Source organism: Rana temporaria, chromosome 1 (genome assembly GCF_905171775.1).
Source record: "Rana temporaria chromosome 1, aRanTem1.1, whole genome shotgun sequence".
Taxonomy (NCBI): Eukaryota; Metazoa; Chordata; class Amphibia; order Anura; family Ranidae; genus Rana; species Rana temporaria.
The window spans coordinates 357,431,551-357,459,049 of record NC_053489.1 but is presented as its reverse complement, the minus strand read 5'-3'; the positions used below and the strand labels follow the sequence as shown (position 1 = coordinate 357,459,049).

The 27,499-nt window shown below is 45.8% G+C and overlaps 1 protein-coding gene across 3 annotated transcripts; it reads left to right on the top strand.

Annotated features, from left to right (window-relative positions):
- The first annotated feature begins 391 nt into the window (after nucleotides 1-391).
- Nucleotides 392-23,082, top strand: LOC120909687 (acetylgalactosaminyl-O-glycosyl-glycoprotein beta-1,3-N-acetylglucosaminyltransferase-like). 3 transcript variants are annotated; one of them, XM_040321429.1, is made up of 2 exons: nucleotides 392-483; nucleotides 21,792-23,082. In XM_040321429.1, exon 2 carries the CDS (start codon nucleotides 21,799-21,801, stop codon nucleotides 22,936-22,938), a length of 1,140 nt encoding a protein of 379 aa, XP_040177363.1. In that variant the 5' UTR covers nucleotides 392-483; nucleotides 21,792-21,798; the 3' UTR covers nucleotides 22,939-23,082. The 3 variants fall into 3 exon arrangements, with proteins under 3 accessions (XP_040177363.1, XP_040177368.1, XP_040177358.1); XM_040321434.1 differs by lacking the exon at nucleotides 392-483 and adding an exon at nucleotides 511-591; XM_040321424.1 differs by lacking the exon at nucleotides 392-483 and adding an exon at nucleotides 1,351-1,483.
- Nucleotides 23,083-27,499: the final 4,417 nt, after the last annotated feature.

Here is a 27,499-nt window from a genome sequence, read left to right as displayed (position 1 = left end):
GCCTAGGTCAAGCTTTTTCTTTGCCTCTCCCAGCATTCTCCTTTCCCTTCTCAGTCGGCTGGTACTTGTAGTCCATTGCAGTCCGACTTGAGTGCAAACCCTGGTTCCTTGGACTACAAATCCCAAGATGCTTTGTTTCATTCTCTCATATTCTCCCTGCTGACAGGATGTGATAAAATTAAGTCTAAGCTAAAGACTAGAGAGGCTATAGTAAATGCTGCAAAGGTAGACAATATTAGCCAGCTTCTGGCTATACACCTAGTACTGCATGAATAACATATATGGTACCAATTCTTTACATTTTTTGGCTGCAATGCACTGCATTGCTAATGGACTGTGTATGAAATGTTATTTTTGGTAAAAACTATGCTATTTCCATGTAGGAAGCCTCATATTCGAATGTGGACCAACCAGGCTACATTCTTGCTCCTCGTGCAGAAGCTGTCAGCATCATCTCAAGATAATACTCCTCTGCTACAGTTTGTAAGTTGTGCCAGTCGTTTGTGCCTGCCCATGGGTATAATTGTGTATTTTTGGGACTTTTTCTAATACACTGTTCTCCTTCACCTTGGCCTCTGTGTGGTCAGCATCGTAAGTTATAAATTTCATCTCTGTTTTCACCTGCAATCTGATGAACAGATCGATCAGAATATGATTGAATTCATGACAAGCATCTATTAATGCAACACAATCAATAATTTTCTGTACTCGCTGTTTAACTGATCAAATCTGATCTAAATTAAGTCTAAATCAATTAGAAGGGAGGTTATGACTGATCTATTGTTTTCCAATTTGATTGTTTTGATCGCATCACATATGAATTGGATAATAAAATCAAAGCTTTTATAGCCACCAAAAAGGGGATTGTACAATCAGACTGTATTGTATATGACCAGATTTAAAGTGATTGTAAAGGAAGAAGGTCTTTTATCTTAATTCAGTCAGTAATCCAATGAGGAGGGGGTGGGGCTGGGCCACGGCTCCTTGTCTGAATGGACACACAAAGCTACAGCTCTGCTCGGGTGCCCCCATAGCAAGCTGCTTGCTGTGGGGGCACTCAACAGGAGGGAGGGGCTAGGAACACCAAAGAGGGACCCAAGAAAAGGAGGATCTTGGCTGCTCTGTGCAAAACCACTGCACAGAGCAGGTAAGTATAATATGTATGTTATTTTTAACTAAAAAGAAAAACAAGACTTTACAATCAGTTTAAGTTGTAGAAAAAACTGACTTCACGTCATCTCTCTAAGTCCCACCTTCTTTTGCCCCTCCTAACAAGCTCGTAAATCCAGTATGGAATGTAGATGTCCTTAAACTGAAATATTAAGTGGTCACTAGGGGAAGGGCCAGGCTTCTGATTGTGCAAGAGGTGCTACTACTTGTAAACTGTGACAAGTAGTTGTACAAGGACAGCACACTGCATATAGCTGGTAACTAAGCATTCTCACTGGGACGATTGCTGGAACAGGTCTGCTTTTCTAAGGAAGTAAGTAGACACTTATATCATTGTTGGCTTCAAGGGTCACCATACAGATTACAATCTAACCACACAGTCTTTGTAAAATCAACTTTAGTTTAACCAAAACTATCTGATATGAGAATAAGTTATTCAATTAATTTGTATTCAGACACATCCTTCCACTGCACATTTGTTAATACATCTAAAGGAGAGTGCACAATCAGGCTCACAATACATGTTACAATCTAATCATACAATCTCTGTACTATTAAATGTAGATCTATTAAAACTATGTAATATAAGAGGCCCTACCTGAACTAGCCAATTAATATGTATCCAATTAGGAGGGTCCTTTAACTCTATAGTTGTTGGTTGATCTAACAGAGATTATACAATTATATTATGTATGTGGTGAGAAACCTAGAAGTGGTGATAGTTAAGTTCACCATTACATGTTTCAATATTTTGTACAATCAACTTTAGATTTACCAAAACTATCTAATATAAAAACCTACCTAAATGATCCAATCAATCTGTATCCAATCAGGAAAGCCCATGTACAACATAACTGCTTGTAGACCTAAAGGAGATTGTAGAGAAAAAATATAACATGTGTGGATCATTAGACGGAGATGGAGGAATGAAGCTGCCTATATACAGAACATTCTGTGCAATCCCTGTGTAATCCTATTTAATTTATGAACAATTGTGTGCTTAAAGTGTATGGCCCGGATTCACAAAGCACTTACGCTGACGTATCTCGATATACACCGCGTAAGTGTAAGTATGCGCCGTCGTATCTGTGCGCCGTGCCCACAGAACTAGATATGCCTGAAAATAGGTTTCATCCGACCAACATAACTTTCCTACGCCGGCGTATCGTGGGTGCATATTTACGCTGGCCCCCTCATTGCAAATATGCAAATGAGGGAGATACGTCGATTCACGAACGTAGTTGTGCCCGGCGCATAATATACGCGGTTTGCGTAAGGCTTACCTCCGGCGTATAGTTATTCCCCATCTATGCTTATTTAGCTTTAACTTTTGCGGACTTTAGCACTGCTAGAAAGCATTTTTATTCCTGCCATTATTTTATGATCTAGGAGATATATATTTATCTGCAATACTTTGGCGGTCTACTTACACACTCTGGCTTTGAGAATTGATCAGGGTTTGTTGCTATAACCACAATTTTCATCTGTTGGCCTGCACAGTGTCCTGACCATATACCTGTTTTTTTTTCTTTTGCCTTTTTTCATTTCACTAATTATCATGTAAACATTTCTAATTACACACCATTATATTAAGAGTCACTAGAGGTTTTGGTGTCTATGCTACCCGTAGTAGGCACTGTTTTGTAATTACATTTTTTTTGTTAATAGTACACTCCTTCAGTTGGTATTCCTTATCAATCAGGAGTCCAACTACACATTTAGGTGCACCAGGATTTGAGATACACCCGTGTACACTTATTTGATCACAGGTTCACTTTGTAACCACTGGCCCGCACAGGGTCCTGACCTGCACTATCTTTTGATTATTGATGATCATCCATTATCTCTCTATTATCTAATTTGCTATACGGTTACCAACCTATGGTGGAAGGCCATTAATTAGCCACTTACTTGGCAGCAAGTTTTTGTTGGCATCATTAATGGGGTAACCTACACACATTTTCATCTCTTCAAGTGTGTTGTAAAAAGGGGGTCCACGATATTTGACTCATCCCTTATTCAGGTTACTCAACACAAGTATAACAACTCGGGTTTTATGTAACTACAGTCGACTCAGCAGCACCACCATCCCACTGTTTGCATATCAATTTTACTGGTCTCTCTTTTGAGACTTTTCAGGGAGGCAGCAGCTTATTTATATACATCCTAAGCGCCGATTCTTACACCTTCTTGAATTTTTTTTTTTCCACACAGTATTTGCGCAGCGATTTTTCAAACACATTTTTTGGGGAAAATTTTTATTTTTTTATTTTACTGCACTGAAACACACTATATTGCCCAAATTATTGATGAAATAAAAAAGAGGATCTTAGGCCAAGTACATGGATACCAAACACGACATACTTTAAAATTGCGCACAAATGCGCAGTGGCGACAAACTACATACATTTTTTAAAAGCCTTTACAGGTTACCACATTAGATTTACAGAGGAGGTCTCACATGCATTGTGCAATTGCTGTTTACATATGAATTCAGACTGATGCTTGCGTTCGCCTTTGCGCAAGAGCAGGGGGGACAGGGATGCTTTATTTTATTTTTTTTATTATTATTTATTTAGCTTTTTTATTTTATTTGTAAACTGTTCCTTCCATTTTTTTACCATTTTTATTGTTATCTCAGGGAATGTAAATATCCCCTTTGATAGCAATAGTTAGTGACAGGTACTCTTTTTAAAAAAATAAAAAAATCTTTCCTCTGCCCTCAAAGCATCTGACCACACCAAGATCGGTGTGATAAAATGTTTTCCTAATTTCCCAATGGCGCTGTTTATATCCGGGGGGGGGGGGGGGGGACATTTGGAAAAAGCAGTCTAGAGGCTAATTAGCTTCTAGGATTGCTTTTACATAAAAGCCGACCGCTGGCTGAAAAGAATGATACCAAGATGATACCTAAACCCGCAGGCATCATTCTGGTATAACCATTCAAAGTCCAGCAAAATACCAGTACATAGATGGTTCTTGTTGGACATGTATTGTAATTTTTTTTTCATGCAGCCAGTTGGCTGAATGAAAAAAAGAGATTGATTGGTGGGCATGCCCACCATTAGAATACCTCCCTTCATCCACCCACTTCTAATGATGGGCATACATGCACCATTTATATATGCCGAAGCATGGGGGCATCCTCCCGCAAAAAAGTTATGCCGCGCACACACGGTCTGACTTTTCCACAAGCAAGCCTCCGTCGGAATTTCGGCCGTATGTACGCGGCATAAAAAGTTATGGCGCATACACACGGTCTGACTTTTCCACGGGCAAGCCTCCGTCGGAATTTCGACCGTATGTACGCGGCATTAGGAGCAAAATCGCTCCTCCGCCGCCTCCTACAGCGTTGGAGTCGCGGCGTTATGTATCGTGGGAGCAAATGCTGTTGCTGTCAAGCTAAATAAATCCGTGCTGCAACTGAATGGCGTACCTGCTAAGCGCAAATGATGGTTAACATTAAAACAAAGTAACATTACAGTATAACAGTAAGATCATACCATACCTGCAAAGCAAATACCAAAAAAAACATAGTAAAAAATAAAACATTTTTTAACGCAACCTGTGCCTAAAATATATATATGCCGAAGCATGGGGGCATCCTCCCGCAAAAACGTTATGCCACGTACACACAGTCGGAATTTTCCACGGGCAAGCCTCCGTCGGAATGTCAACCGTATGTACGCGGCATTAGGAGCAAAATCGCTCCTCCGCCCCTAATGCCCCCATGCTTCGGGATATATGCTCTTTTCCTGACTGGCTCCATGGCAGCATACGTGTGGGTTAGCCCCGCCTCCATAACTACCCAATAGGACCCCTCCCCTATAAATCTTAGCTGTGGGCTCTCAGCCTTGTTCCTTTTTTGTCCTCCTCCGTAGGACCATGTGTTTGGTTCTTCTACCCAAAAAAAAAAAAAAAAAAAAAATATATATATATAACATATACACAACTCATCCCTTGATCAAGCTCAGCCAATGAATTCTCCAATAAGCCTTGTCTGTTAAGCAGGGTATGGAATGCATGGAATAGCGCTGAAGTTATGGAGTCTATTGCGCAAGAGTGGTATGCCTAGCGGTGCAGGTAGCCTTCTTTTATCTAAAGACCGGTGTGTGTCCCTGGCCGAACGGATCATGGTGGTGATGGTGAGCAGTATCGTTTCTTTTTTCATGGCAGCAGTGTTTATGTTTGTGGTTTGTTTTTCCTTGTTTGTTAAGTCTTACTTGCCCTGTGAGCGTCTGGTTCCCTTGCGTTCCAGCCGCCACTCCCTCTGACTTCCGGGTTCTCTCTGCGTTCTACACAGACAGACCAGGACTGAAAGCGAGGCCTGGCTCACACGCGAGCGAGGCCTGGCTAGCGCATGCGCGAGACTCGACTCGCGCATGCGCACTGGTTACGGCTGACGCGGTCATGGCGTCATACGCCCAGCCTTTAAAACAGAGCGAGAGACATGTGTACACCAGGGGCGTGCATTCGTACGGCGGTTCCCGGTGTACTGTCCTGTCCACATCTAGTGTCTATCCAAGGCTACATGGACATCTCTTTGCCTCTCAGTGGCCAGCCCTCCCTCAACAGGTATGGCTAAGGGGAAAACTATGTTTTCTGCACCTGCTGGGGGGGAAGAGAGTGGAGTATAGGGACATAGTGTGACTATTTGTGTTTCTTCTTCTCTTTATCTCAGCCCTTCTAGGTCTGACCAGCAGCATAATGAGTCCCACGGTCACAGCAGGTCTTCTAGGTCACATCACCGGCACTCATCCTCCAGACACCATAGTTCATCCAGAACGGGTCATGCTAGTAGGAGTACTCCTCATCTCTCCCCCCATGATGAAAGATTGGAAAATTCTTGCTGGGGGTGCAAGGCTTCGTTATCTATTAACAAATCCCTTTGTGATCATTGTTTCTCTAAAGTAGCCAATGAAAGGGGAGGTGTAGATAAACACCTGGAAGCTCTTGTCAAAAGGGTCGTGGATAAATCCCTGCAGGAGAGAGATACTATAATACAGCAGGACTCTCCTATAGACCCAATGATTCCCTTATTGGATCAGGGACATTTACATGAGGTCTTCGCAGCCACTCAGGCCAGCCAGTCGGCTGCTTCTCCTTCAGAAAGTGGTTCAGAATTGGAGGATACAGTAATAGGCTTTGATTATGCCTTAGTCCCTGCCTTAGTGAAAGCTATTAAGGAAACCCTGAATTTGGAGGATCCAGCTACTTCCCCCCCTAAACAGAGAAAACTCTTTAAACAGCTCAACAAGGAGCGACATTATTTCCCGTTTATTACGGAGATAGGCGCCATTATTTCCAATGAGTGGAGTAAACCTGATAAAAAAGGCTCTATGCAGTCGAAGATAACAAAATTATATCCCTTCAAACAAGAAGACGTGACCCATCTTGAAGCTGCCCCGTCAGTGGACGCAGCGTTGATGCGTTTGGTGAAGTATGTGACCCTTCCCTTGGAAGATACAGTTTCTTTTAAAGATCCTTTGGAAAGACGGATCGATTCGGACCTAAAGAGAATCTACTTGACAGCAGGGTCCGCTTGTAAACCCATTCTGGCTATAGCAGCTGCCTCAAAAGCCTTAGAAGCCTGGTCTGACAGTGTTAATGATTCCTTGAGAAGCATTTCTGAGGACACAGCTAAGAACTCTCCTATCCAGGAAATTAGGCTAGCGTCCGCTTTCTTGGGGGAGGCCTCTATTGATATTACTCGCCTAGTGGCCAGGGTGATGTTGTCGGCAGTCACTGCCCGCCGTGCTTTGTGGCTCCGTCCATGGTCTGCGGATGCAGCCTCAAAGCAGGCTTGGTGCCGTATTCCCTTTGAGGGCGGGTCCCTCTTTGGCAATAAACTCGATAGTGCCATCTCTCGGGCCACGGGAGGTAAGTCAGGGTTTCTCCCTCAAGACAGGCGTTTACAGAATCAAAAACGCACCTTCTTCAGACCACAGAATACAGATCGCTGGAGGGATGCACGCAACTATAGACCCGGTCGTGAATTCTCTAGACCATGGAGGTCCAGACAACCTCCCTTTAAGAAGCAAACTAAAGGCACTACTTCTAACAGCCAGGAATCTACAAAGTCTTTTTGAGGTTGGGCCCGCCCAAGCATTTCAGGTGGGGGCTCGCCTTTCCCACTTTCGGCATGTTTGGGCGGCCTCTATTCAGGACTTCTGGACCATCAAGACGGTCTCGTCGGGCCACACTTGGATCTTCAACAGCGTCCCCAGGCTCAGGTTTGTTCCCACGAACCTTCCAGGCACAGAAGAGAAAAGACAAATCCTTTTGGCCTACGTGAACTCTTTATTAATTCAAGGCGCAGCTGTCAGTGTACCAAGAACAGAACGAGGCGAAGGCATGTATTCCCCTTTATTTCTAGTGCAGAAAAAGAACGGTACTTGGAGACCAGTAATAGACCTAACTCATCTCAACCGGTTTATTCGGAAAGAAAAATTCAAGATGGAATCTCTGTTAACCATCCAACAGTCGATCCATCCAGGGGATTGGTTAGTGTCAATAGATTTGAAAGACGCTTATTTTCATGTTCCGGTGGCAATAGGTTTTCAAAAATACCTCCGCTTCTCGGTAGGCGACCAGCACCTACAGTTCACCTGCCTACCCTTTGGCCTCACGACCTCACCCGGGTGTTCTCCAAGGTCCTGCTAGCTGTCGTAGCCCTTCTGCGGGTGAAAGGAGTTCGTCTTCATCATTATTTAGACGATCTATTGCTACTAGCCCAAGACAGAAATCAACTGATAGAACAGAGAGATCTAGTAATTACCACTCTGCAAGAGTTCGGATGGCTAATAAATGTGGAGAAAAGTCATCTAGTCCCATCACAGACCCTAGTGTTTTTGGGTGCCCTCTTCAACACATCAATAGGCACCATCTCATTACCGGAGGAAAAAGTTACCACGATCAGAGGCAGGATCCGCAAAGCATTCGCTGCTCCTCAGCTATCTGCCCTTCATTGTCTGAAGTTAATCGGTACCATGTCAGCCACAATTCCAATGGTGAAATGGGCCCAGTGGCATACTCGTCCATTCCAGAAAGAATTTCTCCAACAATGGGTCTCCTCCAGGAAGAGTCAGCGCATCACGATCACTCAATCTATGAGAGGATCTCTTCTATGGTGGCTTCAGGGGAAGAATCTCCGCAACTGCCATTCAATTCGTCCCATCACTTGGGTTACAATAACATCAGATGCCAGCAATCTGGGCTGGGGCGCCCATTGCCTTTCAGAGATAGCTCAAGGCAGATGGAGCACACCCTCTCACGGAATTGTTTCCAACATACTGGAACTACGAGCCACCTTTCAAGCACTCCTGTCCTTCAGCCATATATTAACAAAATGTTCAGTGATGCTCAGGCTGGACAATACGACTGCAGTGGCCTACATAAGGAAACAGGGTGGAACTCGCAGTTGGACCCTACTTCGAGAAGTAGAACCAATTATGAACTGGGCCCAGAAGAATCTGGCCAACATCTCGGCAGTATACATTCCGGGGATTCAGAATGTTCAAGCGGACTTCTTATCTCGAGTCCAGTTGGACAACAACGAATGGTCCCTACACACAGATGTGTTCAATTGGCTTCTAACGTTGGGAATATCCCCAGAAGTGGATCTATTTGCGTCCCCGCGCAACCACAAGTTGATGAAGTATTATGCGAGGGGCAGGGATCCCCAAGCCTATGGGATAGACGCTCTCACGGATCAATGGAGATTTCAAAAAGCTTACGCCTTTCCACCAGTCCCTGTGATCTTTCGGTTCCTTCACCGGCTCAAATCAGAGAATGCGGAAATCCTCGCAGTGATCCCCTTTTGGCCAAACAGGCCCTGGTTCTCTCTCCTATCGCTCCTCAGCTATCGGGACCCAATTCCTCTCCCCCCCAAACCAGATCTTCTCTCCCAAGGCTCAATATGGCACCCATGTCCAGCTCGTCTGCACCTCAGGGCGTGGTTCTTGAGAGGGGAAGGCTTAAAGCACTAGGTTGTCCAGAAGAAGTCATGTCAACCCTGCTTAACGCCAGAAGAAATAGTACTAACAGAGTGTATGAACGTATTTGGTCAAAATTTTCAGACCATATGTCGTCGAGGTCCAACCCTCCTAGCTCTCCAGAGGTTCAAGATATCCTTAGCTTCCTACAAACGGGCTTGGTCTTACCTTTAGCAGTCAGTTCTCTCCGAGTGCAAGTCTCAGCCATCTCTGCATTTACAGGGATCTCTTGGGCTAACCATTCCCTGGTTCGCCAGTTTTTCAAAGGTGCCATTCGGCTCAGGCCCCAAAGAAACCGAGGTTCCCCAAATGGGATCTACCTCTTGTTCTGGACTATCTTACCTCGATCAGCTCTAATCCGGATAAACCTCTTTCAGCTAGAGACCTTACTCTCAAAACCATCTTTTTAGTTGCAGTCACTTCAGCTAAGAGGATCTCCGACATAAGAAATCTGGGTTCAAAAGAACCATTCCTGACCTTCTTTCCTGACAGAGCAGTATTAATTCCTATGCTGGGCTCAAATCCTAAAGTGACATCCATTTTTCATGAAAATCAGGAAATTGTCCTGCCCACCTTTGGGTTGTCTGAAGATCAAAGTGTTCATCCCCTTGATGTAGGACGCACATTAAATCTATATCTAGAAATGACAAGTTCTTTCAGGCAAACAGACTTTCTTTTCGTCCTTCTCCATGGGAAGAATAGAGGGAAGCGGGCATCAATCAGATCCATCTCAACTTGGATAGTTCAGACCATCCAGAGGGCATATAAGGAGAAGGGCCTGGCTCCTCCAGAGGCAGTAACTGCACATTCAACTAGGAGCATCTCGACTTCTTGGGCAGCCTCACGACATGTCGCACCTGAAGTTATATGCAGAGCGGCTTCGTGGTCTTCAATTAATACCTTTGTCTCTCACTACTGTATTGAACCGGCTGCTTTGTCTTCCTTAAATTTTGGTTTACAAGTGCTGTTGGTGGACAGTGTTGAATAAATTTATGTTCTCAGCATTTTTGCCCACCCGGGTTTCTTTTTGTGAGTTATTTCCCACACGTATGCTGCCATGGAGCCAGTCAGGAAAAAGGAAAATTTATTACCAAATACTTACCGTAATTTTCCTTTCCTGATAGGCTCCATGGCAGCAGGAGTCCCTCCCAAAATGCGTGGAGTAGGATAGTTACGGAACAAGGCTGAGAGCCCACAGCTAAGATTTATAGGGGAGGGGTCCTATTGGGTAGTTATGGAGGCGGGGCTAACCCACACGTATGCTGCCATGGAGCCTATCAGGAAAGGAAAATTACGGTATTTGGTAATAAATTTTCCTTTTTTTTAACTGTGGTGGTGAAATCACCTCCTACAGCACTGGAGTCACGGCTTTATTAATCGTGGGAGCAAACGCTGTTGCTGTCAAGATAAATAAATCTGTGCAACAGCTGAATGGCATACCTGAAAACAGTAAAGTAAATTACATACCTGAAAAGCAAGCATGATAAAACATAATAACAATAAAACATTGCAGAATAGAATACAGTAAAAAAAAGAGCAGAACAATAGAGAGAGAATAGAGAGGGAGAGAACAATAAAAACGACAACTATTTTTTTTTGTGCTTTTATTTTTTACTTTTTTTTGTAACTGTAATGCCGCGTACACACGATCATTTTTCGGCATGAAAAAAAAACAATGGCCCAGATTCAGGTAGAATCGCGCAATATTTGCGTGGGCAAAGAGCAAATTTTTTTCTTTGCGCCCACGCAAATATTGCGCTTTGCCCGCGATTCACGGAGCAGTTGCTCCGTAAATTGCGCGCGCAATATGCTAAACAGCCGGGCGCAAGGCTGCCTAATGTAAATGATCCCGCCGGGGGCGGGAATCATTTAAATTAGGCGCGCTCCCGCGCCGAGCGAACAGCGCATGCTCCGTCGGGAAACTTTCCCGACGTGCATTGCGGCAAATGACGTCGCAAGGACGTCATTTGCTTCTAAGTGAACGTGAATGGCGTCCAGCGCCATTCACGGTTCACTTACGTAAACGACGTGAAATTTAAATTTCACGGGCGGGAGGCGCAGCTATACTTTAGCATTGGCTGCGCCTGCTATTAGCAGGAGCAGCCTTATGCTAAAGGCGCCGTACGGAAACTCCGTACCTTGCGTACGCAGGGCCCGCGCAACTTTTGTGAATCGGTGGTAGTATGCAATTTGCATACTATACGCCGATCACAATGGCCGCGCCCCCTAGCGGCCAACGCAAGAATGCAGCCTGGGATGTGAAGGCATAAGGAGGCTTATGTTTGTCACATCCTAGGCTGCAGTCGGTGTAACGAGGTTCCTGAATCAGGAGCACTCGTTACACCGGAGCAAGTAAGCACTTGCGCCGCACCACTATGGTTGCACGGGCGCAAGTGCTTCTTGAATCTGGGCCAATGTTTTTCAGCATGTAGAAAAAACAAAGTTTTTCCAACTTCATCATTAAAACGACGTTGCCCACACACCATCGTTTTTAAAAAATGCTCTAGCAAAGCGCGGTGACGTACAACACGTACGACGGCACTATAAAAGGGAAGTTCCATGCGGATGACGGGGGCTGTTTTAGCTGACTCCGTGTTAGTAAAAGACGATTTGCGCTTTTCTGTCTGTTACAGCGTGATGAATGTGCTTACTCCATTATGAATGGTAGTTTTATCAGAACGAGCGCTCCCGTCTTATAACTTGCTTCTGAGCATGCGCAGGTTTTTAACGTCGTTTTAGCCCACACACGATAATATTTTACAACCCGAAAAACGACATTGTTTAAAATGTTGTTAAAAAATGCAGCATGTTCAAATTTTTTTTTGCTCGTTTTTCAGAAGCAGAAAAATGATGTGAAGCCCACACACCATGGGCCAGATCCTCAAAAGAGATACTCCGACTTAAGTGCTGTTCAGTCTGTGTGTAACTTTGGAAACGATCCTCAAAAGGCTTTTTCCAAAGTTACACAGAAGATCCGGCATGTGTAATTGATTTACACTGCCTAATTTTAGGATGCAGTACCGCATCCGCCGCTGGGGGCATTTCGAGTCGAAATGCCGTTGCTAGTATGCAAATTAGCACTTAAGGCGATCCACAAAGCTTTCTAGCTTCTTTTTTGCGCCGTAAGTGTTATTTTGCAAGTGTAAAATTAGGGCTCGTTTTACAAAGTGTAAAGTTAGTCACACCTTGTAAAGGCCCATTGCAGCGACGGCATTTGGTATGCTTTCCCGAGGGAGAACTCCACGTCAATTTGTAAAAAACAAAACCGGCATGGGTTCCCCCCCAGGAGCATACCAGGCCCTTAGGTCTGGTATGGGTTGTAAGGGGACCCCCCCTACGCCGAAAAATTGACGTAGGGGGTCCCCCTACAATCCATACCAGACCCGTATCCAAAGCACGCTACCCGGCCGGCCAGGAAGGGAGTGGGGACGAGCGAGCGCCCCCCCCCCTCCTGAGCCGTGCCAGGCCGCGTGCCCTCAACATGGGGGGGTTGGGTGCTCTGGGGCAGGGGGGCGCACTGCGGGCCCCCCCACCCCAGAGCACCCTGTCCCCATGTTGATGAGGACAGGACCTCTTCCCGACAACCCTTGCCATTGGTTGTCGGGGTCTGCGGGCGGAGGCTTATCGGAATCTGGGAGTCCCCTTTAAAAAGGGGGCCCCCAGATACCGGCCCCCCACCCTAAGTGAATGGATATGGGGTACATCGTACCCCTATCCATTCACCTGGAGGCAAAAAGTAAAAGTTAATAAACACACAACACAAGGCTTTTTAAAATATTTTATTATTCTGCTCCGGACGCCCCCCCTGTCTTCGTTATTAGCTCAATTACCAGGGGGGGCTTCTTCTTCCACTCTCCGGGGGTCTTCTCCGCTCTCCGGGGGTCTTCCGCTCTCCGGGGGGGCTTCTCCGGACTCCGGGGGGGCTTCTCCGGACTCCGGGGGGCTTCTTCCATCTTCTCCCCTCTTCCGCTCTTGACTCGGCGAACCCCGGTTCTTCTGCAGCTCTCCGGTGCCTTCTTCTTCAGCGCTGGCTGCCTGCTATGTTTGTGTGTTAGCTCGATTTCAAACAGGCAGCCGGCGCGGTCTTCTGTGACGTCAGGGTCTTCTGGTCTTCTGTTCTTCCGATGTTGTCTCGTCGCCTGTTGTCGCTGTAATGATGGAAGCGCGCCTTGCATCCCATTTATATAGGCATCACCGTCCCATCATGCTCCGGTAGGTACCCACGTGGTGGGTGCACGTGGGTAGGCACCCACCACGTGGGTACCTACCGGAGCATGATGGGACAGTGATGCCTATATAAATGGGATGCAAGGCGCGCTTCCATCATTACAGCGACAACAGGCGACGAGACAACATCGGAAGAACAGAAGACCAGAAGACCCTGACGCCACAGAAGACCGCGCCGGCTGCCTGTTTGAAATCGAGCTAACACACAAACATAGCAGGCAGCCAGCGCTGAAGAAGAAGGCACCGGAGAGCTGCAGAAGAACCGGGGTTCGCCGAGTCAAGAGCGGAAGAGGGGAGAAGATGGAAGAAGCCCCCCGGAGTCCGGAGAAGCCCCCCCGGAGTCCGGAGAAGCCCCCCCGGAGAGCGGAAGACCCCCGGAGAGTGGAAGAAGACCCCCGGAGAGCGGAAGAAGAAGCCCCCCCTGGTAATTGAGCTAATAACGAAGACAGGGGGGGCGTCCGGAGCAGAATAATAAAATATTTTAAAAAGCCTTGTGTTGTGTGTTTATTAACTTTTACTTTTTGCCTCCAGGTGAATGGATAGGGGTACGATGTACCCCATATCCATTCACTTAGGGTGGGGGGCCGGTATCTGGGGGCCCCCTTATTTGAGGGGACTCCCAGATTCCGATAAGCCTCCGCCCGCAGACCCCGACAACCAATGGCAAGGGTTGTCGGGAAGAGGTCCTGTCCTCATCAACATGGGGACAGGGTGCTCTGGGGTGGGGGGGCCCGCAGTGCGCCCCCCTGCCCCAGAGCACCCAACCCCCCCATGTTGAGGGCACGCGGCCTGGCACGGCTCAGGAGGGGGGGGGGCGCTCGCTCGTCCCCACTCCCTTCCTGGCCGGCCGGGTACCGTGCTTTGGATACGGGTCTGGTATGGATTGTAGGGGGACCCCCTACGTCAATTTTTCGGCGTGGGGGGGTCTCCTTACAACCCATGCCAGACCTAAGGACCTGGTATGCTCCTGGGGGGGGAACCCATGCCGGTTTTTTCTTTGAAAATTGGCATGGAGTTCTCCCTCAGGAATGCATGCCGCTGTCATTTTTTTTTTCCCCGACGCAACTTTAAGCCGTCGCGATCCTCAAAACTCGGCGTAACGTAACTTCGCGCATGCGCAGTACGGCCGACGCGCATGCGCAGTACGGCCGGCGCGGGAGCGTGCCTCATTTAAATGGGACTCGCCCCATTTGAATAGGAACGCCTTGCGCCGGCGGAATTTTAGTTACACAGCCTGAAATTTCTAGATAAGTGCTTTGTGGATCAGGCACTTAGGTAGAAACTTTAAGCCAGTGTAACTTAAATTGGATTTTTTAAGTTACGTCAGGTTTTTGTGGATCTGGCCCCATAATTTTAAATGACATTTTTTAAAAACAACGTTTTTTTCATGCAGAAAAATGATTGTGTGTACGCGGCATAACTGTTCAACTTTTCGGTTCCAGGTTTGGGTTTCTCAAAATGCGATAGCATCTTGGGAGACCCTGTGTAAGTGTGTCCTAGTCTGTGAAATGCTTTACCCTACGCTAAAACTTCACTCGTGTGTGGTAGCGTAAAAAACATATGCCAATGCAAAGACCAGGATTGTCAGGACAGGAGGGACAATAATAACGGGTGTCACGCCTATATCCCTGCTTGCTACTGACACAACATCTTTTTTGGGGGGCTCATTGGGTAGGGGTACTCTCGAGGACAAAAGGAAAATGCCTCTCATTCAGTCGGCTTACTGCATTTGGTTGGGAATGGTGAGGTGTAGAACCGCCTGGATACAGGAGTTCTATGATCCTGGAATTTAAGGAAGGATCCAGTCCATCCTGAAGCTCTGTATATTACATGAGCATTCAGTAAAGCCAATTGAAATAAGTACAGAGACACTTTTTTTTACCAGCGTCTTGCCTTACGGGCAATATGATACAGCGCCAACAACTGGTCGTTGAGGTCCACCCTTCCCATATTTTTGTTATATTGGTGGACACAGAGGGGTTTCTCCACAACACCAGCCGCCGTACGAATTTGGACTGTCGTGTCTGCGTGAAAGGGGGTAAGAACGAAAACATTCTTATTGTCCCGCCACTTCACAGCGAGCAAATTATTACACCTGCAGCAGGCTCTCGCCCCCAGCCTAAGACGGGAATCTACAAGCCGCTGGGGAAAGCCCCGGCAATTAGGTCGCACTGTGCCACATGATCCAATCTGATGATCAAAAAATTACTAAAAAGTGGCACGCTCGTGTAATTGTCCACATACAAGTGGTACCCCTTTCCGAATAAGGGTGACACCAAGTCCCAGACAATCTTTCCAGCGCTCCCTATGTAATCTGGGCAGTCCTCCGGCTCTACCTGACTATCTTTTCCCTCATAAACCATAAAGCTCCATGTATAGCCTGTTGCCCTGTCACAGAGCTTATAGAGCTTGACCCCGTATCTGGCACGCTTGCTGGGAAGGTACTGCTTGAAAGACAAGCGGCCAGAAAATGTAATTAGGGACTCATCAACGCAGACAACTTGCTGGGGATTATACAAGACTGCAAAACGTTAGTTGAAGTGGGTTATGAGGGGCCAAATTTTGTAGAGCCGGTCGTATTCAGGGTCTCCATGTGGACGACAATGTGCATTGTCACTGAAATGCAAGAACCACAAGATCGCCTCGTATCGATTCCTGGCCATGTGAGCAGAGAACATGGGCATATGGTCATGTGGACCTGTTGTAGACCATAAGTCTGCAACTTAGGAAATTCATGTATGCCCATGCAAAGGCCCAGAAAGGTTTTTAAATTCGGAAACCGTAAGTGGTTTCCATTCTCTGGCAAGTACGGACTAGGGATTAGTGGCGATGAAATTACCAGCATATAAATTACTCTGGTCCACAATAGATCTATAGAGATCTTCGGTAAAAAACAGCGAATAAAAATCAAGTGACGTAAAATCAGTTCTGCAGAAGTGGTGGGGACCCAATCATTATAGGCAAATTCTGCAGGAAGGGCACGACGGGCCTGTCTTTGTCTTCTTGGTGGCAGTGGGACACTACTTGTGCTTGCCACTTCGCCAGCTTGAACTGCACTTATGGGACTTACCACGTGATACTGCAGTGCAGGATGAACGACCAGGGATGAATGGTGTGACTGATCTAAAAAGTGCTTAACACTAAGGTAATGCACTTTTTAGATCAGTCACACCATTCATCCAGGCTCCCAATTTGGATATGGGAAGCCCACTTAGAGGATCTTAAATTAGTAGCACTCTTAGCCTGCACAGTATCCTGTACTTAGGATTATAGGTGCATATTACTGGTTCATGCATTTTTTTTGTACACTAGCACAGGTGGTCATTTCAATTACACAGGACACCAACTTACCAGGCCTCCCAGCCTGCACAGGATCCTTAAGCACATGATTAGAGCCTAAGGCTCTAATTGGCATGAAAAAAGGGTGGGCTCAGGGGGCAGAGCACTGTGTACCGAGCCCACCCACTTGTGTGACAATTGAAAATTTAGATTTGCTATTGTCTTCCTGATTCTCCTCCCAGCCAAACAGGAAGCAGTTCCTGAGACCCGATTGGCCAGTCAGTTCTGTTGTATACTAGTGGTCATTCCCCTTATTTAATAGTGGTCAGTTCTCCTGTATACTGGGGATCAGTCCTGCTGTATACTGGTGGTCAGTCCCCTGTTTACTGGTAGTCAGTCCCCCTTGTACGATGGTGGTTAGTGAATTGGGTCTCCCACTCTCTCTGGTGACAATCGTTTTCAGCTGTTGGGTGACTGGTAGCTAGCTTCTCCCCATATCTCCTCATGGTAACTCTACAAGCAAGCTTCTCTGCTTCTTTGCAGTTTTCACCCATAACGGCAGCTTAGCTCAGATCAATCTAAAGGTGTTACAGCCCTGAGGCAGCCTGTGCACCCAAAACTAAAAGAAGGCTATCTGGACCTGTGGCTCTGAGCCTTTGTATCACTGCGCAGTCTATGCAAGCTTGTATTGATCCAGGGTAAATTGATGCAATTTAGCAAAATAATGTGTGTGGTCTAGGCAGATGCATTCATGGGGCTGCTGGAGGAATTTTTTGTTTTTTAACAATAGTTTTTATTAAGGTTTTTGCATGTTTACAACCATCCATACACAGAGAAAGAAGAAAAAAGAAGTACAATAAATTGTGCGCATTATACACCCTCCAACAATTCACATGCTACTTGTAATATACATAAACATAGACTTCCAACCCTACTGAAGCATATATCTAAACATTCCAAGGAAGATGCTGTAATCTGATAACAGTGCCGATCCTGACCTCCCTGGGGCCCTAAGCAAAATTCTGCTAAGGGGCCCTCTACCTGAATCGTGATGCCGTGAGCTATGTAAACCATTAGCCTTGTGCCCAGTGCACACCATGCAGCCTTGTGCCCAGTGCCCACCAAATGCAGCCTTGTGCCCACCAAACGCAGCCTTGTGCCCAGTGCCCACCAGATGCAGCCGTGTACCCACCATTCAGCCTACCTGTGCAGGGGAGGAAATGAGAGGAACAGGAGAGCCACCCAGATGATCAGCGTGCAGCGCAGGGAACACCGCGATAACAGCTTTAATTTCAATTGCCGTGTTTCCGCCGCTCAACGTGATATACAGCCCTGCCCCCTGGCTGGGGAACTTTGATTGACAGGATTGGACAGGTGATCTGTCTATCAAAGTCCCGGGACCAGGAGGAGGGGCTGTATCTGACAGCGAGCGGCGGGGAACACGGCAATTGAAATGAAAACGGTTATCGCTGTGTTCCCTGCATGCGCTGCGCTCTAAACATCTGGGCGGCTCTCTCTCTCTTCACCTCCTCGATCACTAGGAGAAGGACTCCCATTTCACTGGTGCCCCCCCTGCACCCATGAGGGGGAGGCGGGGCCTTGAGTAATTTGCGGGGCCCTACGCAGTGAGCGTATAGGGCGGATCGGCTCTGTCTGATAAGATATATGTAGGTTTACATGGTAATATATATGTTTAGTAAAAAAAAAGAAAATACTGCGCTGTCGCTCTGAACACCAAAATAGCAGCCAGCATAGCAAAATACATTTGCAAACAAGTGATAACAAATGTGCAGCGCTAATAAGAACAGTCGCTATATTTTAAGAGACCGTAAAAGTGATAAACTGAATATGTTAACATATGTTAAATAGCCTGTTAATTGGTGTCAATATCTCCAGCAGATATACCGTGTTTCCCCGAAAATACACCCTACCCCGAAAATAAGCCCTAGCTGGATTATCAGGGTGGGCTGCAATATAAGCCCTACCCTGAAAATAAGACCTAGTAAATTTAATTAAAAATCCTATAATCCGTTTTGTATAACTGTGGCAGTGTCTCTGATTGTTGCTGTATTGAAAATCTCATGTTTACACCCATCACTGACTCTCCTCCCGGCTGACATCTGCGGCTCCTTCTGTGCACGGAGCAGGATCATGTCAGCGGGGATCTCGGCTCTTCTCTTTCCCCCCTCCTCCCCGCTGACGTCGGCCGCTCCTCCCTCTTCAGTTCACGGAGCGGGCTGATGGCAGAGGGAATCTTGGCTCTTCTATTTCCTCCATGCTGATGTCGCCCGTCCCTCCCTCTTCAGATCATGGAGCAGGCTGATGTCAGTGACACTCTCGGCTCATCTCTTTTCTCCTCAGACTCAGAGAAGATGAGGGAGCTGTTACAAAGGTGTTATAAAAGGTACTTTAGATACTTTCTCCTGACATGACAATGAGGGGGAGGGGGGGCAGGGAAGGAGCAGACATAGGACATTTTTATAAGGATATTTTATTGATTTATTTCATGCTTTAAAAAGGAACAGGATTTTTTTAAGGGTTACAACCACTTTAAGACTGTCAGCCAGACAGACTTGAGACTTATTGCACACTTTATGCGTATACAATATTAATACAGTAAATAAATAAGCCCTACCCCGAAAATAAGCCCTAGTGCGTTTTTTGTAGCCAAAATTAATATAAGACCCAGTCTTATTTTCGGGGAAACACGGTAGATGTGAACTACATCCATAGGAAACCATGTTAAATGGACTGTAGTTTCTGCAAAACTGAAAATGCACTAAAGAAAATGCATAGGTGTGAACCAGGCCTAAAGATATGGACGAGAAGTCCTGGCTCCAAGTCTCCGCTCTAATTCATCTGAAAGGTGTTCTATCAGGGTTGAGGTCAGGGTTCTGTGCAGGCCAGTCAAGTTCCTCCACCCCAAACTTGCTCATCCATATCTTTATGGACCTTGCTTTGTGCACTGGTCCAAATCATTTGATGGAGGGAATATTTTGGTTTGGGGTTGTTTCTCAGGGGTTGGGCTTGGCCCCTTGGTTCCAGTGAAGGGAACTCCTAAAGGTGTCAGCATACCAAGACATTTTGGACAATTTCATGCTCCCAAATTTGTGGGATAAGTTTGGGGATGGCTTCTTGTTCCAACATGACTGCACACCAGAAAGCAAGGTCTATAAAGACATGGATGAGCGAATTTGGGGTGGAAGAACTTGACTGGCCTGACCTCAATCCAATAGAACACCTTTGGGATGAATTAGAGTGGAAGCTGCCAGCCAGGCCTTCTCATCCACATCAGTGTCTGACCTCACAAATGCGATTTTGGAAGAATGGTCAAACATTCCCATAGACACACTCCTAAATATGTTGACAATGTTCCCAGAAGAGTTGAAGCTGTTATAGTTGCAAAGGGAGGGCCAACTCAATTTTGAACCTTACATACTAAGAGGGAGTGCCATTAAAGTTCAAGTTCGTGTAAAGACAGGCGCCCCAGTACTTTTGGTAATATAGTGTATGTTTTTGCACTTTTTACATGCTACATTTTTTTGTTTAGGCTCACAGGGCCAGATTCACAGAGGGAGTACGCCGGCGTATCTACTGATACGCCGGCATACTTCCAAATTTGCTGTGTCGTATCTTTAGTTTGAATCCTCAAACCAAGATACGACGGCTTCTGGCTTCGATCCGACAGGCGTACGGCTTCGTACGCCTTCGGATCGTAGGTGCAATACTTCGGCGCCCGCTGGGTGGAGTTCGCGTAGTTTTCTGCGTCGGGTATGCTAATTAGCTTTTTCCGTCGATCCACGAAGGTACGCGCGGCCGTCGCATTCTCTTAGGTCGTCGCTAGTTGGCTTTTCCCGGTGTATAGTTAAAGCTGCTATTTTGCGGCGTATAGATAGACTTGCCATGTTAAGTATGGCTGTCGTTCCCGCATCAAAATTTGAATTTTTTTTTTTTTGCGTAAGTCGTCCGTGAATAGGAAAGAATGTTACTCACGTCTAAGTTCAAAAAATGACGTCGGTGCGACGTCATTTTGCGCAAAGCACGGCCGGGAATTTAAAAACGGAGCATGCGCAGTTCAATCGGCGCGGGGACGCGCTTCATTTAAATGAATCAAGCCCCCTACCCGCCAATTTAAATTACGCGCCGAGAGATACACTACGCCGCCGTAACTTACGGCGCAAAATCTTCCTGGATTCGACTTAGAGCCAGGTAAGATACGGGGGCGTAGCTTATCTCTGATACGCTGCGCCTGTCCAAATCTCTGTGAATCTGCCTCACAGAGACTTGTTAACTCTCCAGCATCTATTAAACACTAAGGGGTAGATCCACAAAGAAATTACGCCGGCGTATCTATTGATACGCCGGCGTAATTTAAAAATTCCTGCATCGTCTTTGTTTTGAATCCTTCTTGGATTCTTGGTACACTGTCGGATCTAAGATGCAATTTTTCGGCGGCCGCTAGGTGGCGTTCCCGTCGTAATCCGCGTTGAGTATGCAAATGAGCTATTTACGGCGATCCACGAACGTACGTCGGCCCGTCGCTTTTTGTTCCGTCGTTTGCGTTCGGCTTTTTCTGGCGTATAGTTAAAGCTGCTATACTAAGGCGTACTCAATGTTAAGTATGGCCGTCCTTCCCACGTACAATTTTGAATTTTTTACGTTGTTTGCGTAAGTCGTTCGCGAATAGGAATTTGCGTAGAATGACGTCACCGTCATAAGCATTGGCGGGTTCCGGTTTAATTTCGAGCATGCGCACTGGGATACCCCCAGGGACGGCGCATGCGCAGTTTCAAAAAAACGTTGTTTACATCGGGTCACGACATATTAACATAAAACATGCCCCCATTAGATCCATTTGAATTCCGCGCCCTTACGCCGCGAGAGATACACTACGCCGCCTTAACTTACGGCGCAAATTCGTTGAGGATTCAAACCAAAGCAAAGTAAGTTACAGCGGCGTAGCGTATCTTACATACGCTGCGCCCGGCGCAGATGTATGTGGATCTGCCCCTAAAATTTTAGTTTTTCATGGGTTCGCTTTTTGCACAAATACAGCTTTAAAAAACGTATTTATGAAATATTGCATTTGTTGAGAAAAACAGTTATTTTTTTTTCTTACAGAGTCAGCATGAGGCGGCCTATTGTCAAAGTGGGAAGCATACTACTGCTATGCGTGGGATTTGTTGGTCTCTTGTTCATTATGCAAGAAAGTAAAGATAAAATAGAAGAGATTGAAGATCGGCCTGTTTTTGCTCGTCATGTTATCTGTGAACCTGCTATCATAAAAAAGCTTGAGCGGGTCTCTCACTGTCAGGAGAACTCTTCAGTGAAAAGTATTGATGGATTTTCCAAACTGCCTGAACACATTAAAGACTTCTTGAGATATAAACATTGCAGAAACTTTTCACAGATCCTTAACGCACCACAGAAGTGCGGTGGAAGAGCTGAATCTAAAGGGGTATTTCTGCTTCTTGCCATAAAGACTTCCCCTGGGAATTATGAAAGAAGAGCTATCATTCGCCAGACTTGGGGGGAGGAGAACAGCTATAACGGTGCCCATGTCAGAAGGATTTTTCTTTCTGGAACTTCCAAAACTATGAGTAAGGACAAACGTTTCAGGCAGCTTCTCAAAGTTGAAAGCGAAACCTACGGTGATATTTTACAGTGGAACTTCCATGACACTTTTTTTAACCTGACATTGAAACAGTTCCTCTTCCATCAGTGGTTAGAGGATAACTGCCCAGGAGCTCATTTTATTTTTAATGGTGATGATGATGTATTTGTGAACACTTTCAATGTTGTCACCTATCTAAGTGGACTGAAGGCAGATGATCACCTCTTTGTTGGACAGCTGATAACCAATGTTGTCCCTGATCGTGATTCTGATAGCAAATATTATGTGCCCATCCAGGTAACCAGTTCCAATTCCTACCCAATGTATTGTGCTGGTGGGGGAATTCTTCTATCCAGATTCACTGCTCTTACCATTTACAATAAGTCCTTGGAAATTCCACTAATCCCTATTGATGACGTTTATCTTGGCATGTGTCTGGCAAAGGCTGGCTTAGTCCCAGCCTCTCATATGGGAATGAGGACAGGAGGAGTGAGTGTGCCATCTGAAAAATTTGACTCTTTGGACCCGTGCTATTATAGAGAACTTCTAATGGTACACCGTTTTGTGCCATACCAGATGCTGGTCATGTGGAAAGCTATACAAGATCCTCATCTCAACTGTGGACAGAAGCGCTCTATATCTGTAGGCCAGTAACAGAGATGGACTTTTTGGGAAGATTTTGGAGAAATATTCCATTTGACTCTCTTAACAAATAGTGTTATCTATAAGATATGGAGGATTAAAAAAATCTGTTTTGCCATCGCAAATCAGAAACCAGAGTAGAAATTTGAATTTAAATGTTCACTTTCATTCTCTCATTTACACTTAAAAATAGGAACTTTGGCACATTTTCCATTCCTCCAGTTTTTTAAGAGCCATTGGGGGTTATTTACTAAAACTGGAAAGTGTAAAATCTCTGCATAGAAACCAATCAGCTTCCAGGTTTTATTGCCAAAGCTTAATTGAACAAGCTGAAGTTAAAATCTGATTGGCTACCATGCACAGCTGCACCAGATTCCAAATACACCAGTTTTAGTAAATCTCCCCCATTGTGTTGCTGTACTCGGTTAAGCAGTTGTCTTTGGAATTACTTATTTATGTATATCTTTGTTCATTTATTCTTTGCAATTGAGTAGTTTAATTTGAACCATATTTTATACATACCAGCTTTGGACTAATTGAGGTAGATTTAGAATCGGTAGCTTCTGTATCACAGCTACAGCATTTAACAACGTGACAGGAAGTCTCTCCCAAGTGATCACAGTAAAATGTGACTAGGGCTGGCCTTAGGTGTTCAGGCGACCCTGTGCGATCTAATCCTGTGGCGCCCCCCCTCCATCTTCACCCCCTCACCCTAAACATACACAAAGAGGAAAAAAATATTTGTAACAAATAAATTAGTGGGAATGCTAAATAGCATTCCCAGTATTGTTATTAGTGGGAACGCTCAATAGCATTTCCCAGTATTGTTATTAGTTTTTTAATAGTGGGAATGCTCAATAGCATTCCCAGTATTGTTATTCGTTTTTTATTAGTGGGAATGCTATAAATAGCATTCCCAGTATTGTTATTTGTTTTTTATTAGTGGGAATTCTATAAATAGCATTCCCAGTATTGTTGTTCGTTTTTTTATAATTAGTGGGAATGCTATATTTAGCATTCCCAGTATTGATATTCGTTTTTTATTAGTGGAAATGCTCAAAAGCATTCCCAGTATTGATATTCATTTTTTATTATTCTTAATTAGTGGGAATGCTATATTTAGCATTCCCAGTATTGATATTCGTTTTTTTTATTATTAGTGGGAATGCTTAATAGCATTCCCAGTATTGATATTCGTTTTTAGTGGGAATGCTTTAATAAGCATTCCCAGAATTGATATTCGTTTTTTATTAGTGAGAATGCTTTAATAAGCATTCCCAGTATTGATATTCGTTTTTTATTATTAGTGGGAATGCTTTAATAAGCATTCCCAGTATTGATATTAGTTTTTTATTATTCTTATTCCGTACGTTTTTTGGCTCTGCGTAACTTCTGCATACTTTCAGCGATTGAGACCATTCAACTTTTAAAATGTTCATCTCGTTCAGCTAACGATTGGGACTTCAAGTTTTTTTGTACTATTTATAGTTTTTAAAATATTAAGCTTTTAGAGTTGAAAATATGTTTATTGGAAATTTCGACATATCAAACAGAAAAAGGACCATAAACATTAGAAGGCACAGTCCGCATACAGTCACAATAATGATTGGGGGGAAGAGTCAGCCAAGTGGCTATCGCCGCAGCTGGACTCACACCGATAAGCATAACAATAGATATGACAACTGTATATAAAATGAACCAATAATAAAAGAAATTATGTGTGACCGCTAAGGCCTCTTCTTTTTAGCGGAGCTGCGACTGTAAACTACGGTATTGATACAAAAAAAAAAGGGGGGAGGGAAAAAGAAACAAGGAGTAGGAGAGGAACAAGAATACAGAGAAATTTGAAATGAGAAGGGAAAAAGGAGGGAGAAGGGGGAGAGAGAAGGGAGGCGAAAGAGAGACAGGTAGGAGGGGGGGAGTGTGGGCTGCCGACAGGACAATCTAGAGGGAGGGTGAGGGAGGGAGTATCTACGGGGAAAGATCCTGCATCGGGGCTTTAAGCCCTGACGGGGTATAGAACAATACACTAACGATCAAGTTGCGGGTGACAGCATGCTCAACAAAGCATCAGAAGAGGAGAAGTGGAGCCAGGTGAGCCACAGCTGTTTATATTTATCATAGGTATCATTGTCAAGAGCTAACATCTCCTCCATCCTCATAGTGTCATTCATAATCGAGACCCAATGTGACGGGTGGTGGTCGACTTCCAGTATGAAGGTATGAGCTGCCTCGCCGAGGACATAAAGAAGCGGAGGAGACTCCGCTTCTGCGATGTAATGGAGCCAGGCAGCACGGAAAGGAGAGCAATTTTGGGAGAGGGAACCAACGATTCATCATAAGTCTTGTTATAACACTCAAATACCTGAGTCCAGAAGGGGCGGATCCTCTCACATTCCCACCAGACGTGTAGATAGGACCCTGAAGCTGCAGAGCATCGCCAGCAGGATGCCGGGGTGGACGGGAATATTTTGTGCAACATGGAGGGGACCCTGTACCACCTTGAGAGAATCTTGTAGTTCTTTTCTTGCGAGTAGCAGGAGATCGTGGACTTATGGGTAAAGTGAAACGAAGTCTGCCAGTCTGAACGTGGGATGTCTTCACCTAAGTCTGCGGACCACATCCTAGTGTAAGACGAGAGCTCGGAGTGTGTGAGTGTCTGGAGGAGACTATATATGGCCGATAGAAGGTGTCTAGGGGTCTCCGAGAGAGAACACTGTCGTTCAAACTCGGTACTAGGACGGTGTATTTGAGAAGAAGAGTGTAGGTGCTTAGTGAGTGTAGAGAGATGTATAGCAGTTAGCCAATCGTGCGTCCCCTCCGGTACCACCGGCGTCCCCAGTGTCGGGTGAACAAACGAGCGCGCCTGAGGCCATGCGGTCCTTCTGAAGGGACCCAACAACGGTACCCCAATACCCTGAGGGAAGGAGGGATTATCAAATAGGGAGGTCAGCGGAGAAGGGTCCGAGGATAGAAGAGAGCACAACCCCCTGTTATACCAAATCCTGAGGGAGGCCAGCGTTAGTGGGGATGGAGGAGGCATGCGTGTCAAGTCAGATCTATATCCCCACAATAGGGACCTGAGATCAACGTGGGCCAGGTCCTGTTCTATGGCAACAGAGGCTTTTAAAAACGGACGAGGGAACCATTCCAGTACTCGCGCTACGTGGGTGGCCTTGTAATACGTTTCAAAGTCAGGGAGACCAGCTCCACCCTGCAACTTCGAGCGGGTGAGCAAGTTATACTTCACCCTGGGCAACCCACGACTCCATAAGAATCTAAAGGCTAGAGAACGTAGGGAAGTGAAGGATTTGGGGATTACAATTGGAATCGTTTGAAGAAGATATAGAAGCTTGGGGAGAGTGTCCATTTTCAGCGTGTTGATCCGACCAAACCACGGCAGAGAGGACCCTCCCCATTCCTCCAAGTCCTTTCGGACGCGTGAAAGCAAGGGTACATAATTGAGGGAAAAAAGGTTGGCAAGATTGGATGGGATGATGACCCCAAGATACAAAATCCCCCTTGCTTGCCACTGAAAGGAGAAATTGTTTTTTAGCATGGTCATAGTGGCAGGGGGAAGGGATATGTTGAGGGCCTCGGTCTTGGAAACGTTGAGCTTAAAATTGCTGAATGAGCCAAAACGACGGAATTCCACGAAGAGGGACGGTAGGGGAAAGAAGGGGTCCTGTACGTATACCAGAAGATCGTCCGCGTAAAGAGAAAGCTTGTGATGGGCGGAAGGCGTTTGGATCCCATGTATGGAGGTGTTTTGTCTAATGGCACAGGCTAAGTGTTCTATTACGATGATAAAAAGGAGGGTGGACAAGGGGCAGCCCTGCCGGGTACCGTTGGAGATGTCGAAAGATTCTGAAGTAGAGCCATTAACCAAGACCGAGGCCGAGGGATGCGAATAGAGGGACATCACCTTGGAGATAAAGGACAATCCTATCCCCAACTGTTCCAACGAAAGTCGGAGGAATCTCCAATTAACCCAATCGAATGCTTTTTCAGCATCGAATGAGAGGAGGCAGGCCCTCAGGCCCTTGCGCTGGATAAGGGAGATTTAGTGGATTGTCTTGGTGGTGTTGTCCCTGGCCTCTCGGTCCGGCACAAACGCCACCTGGTCATTATGGATCACACCGGGGAGTAGAGGGGACAGGCGGTTGGCCAGAACCTTAGCAAACAATTTTAGGTCCACATTAAGCAGGGATATCGGCCGGTAGCTACTGCAAAGGGAGGGGTCTTTGCCCGGCTTGGGCAGAATGGAGATATTAGCGGATAATAGTGTCTTAGGTGGGGGGAGAGAATCATCCATGGCATTGAATGCTTTAGCCATCAAAGGGGCTAATAATGGAGCAAAGGTTTTATAAAAGCGGGGGGTATACCCATCTGGGCCGGGACACTTGCCTACTTTCAGGTCCTTGATGGCACCTAGAAATTCAAACGAGCCTAAGGGTTTATCCAATTCGGCTACGTCAGAGGCGGCAATGGTGGGCAATGCCGTTTCAACGATATAGTCTCACATGTCGCCCCCCGAAGGAATGGAGCGTGCGGCCGCGTCAGTGGGCATCAG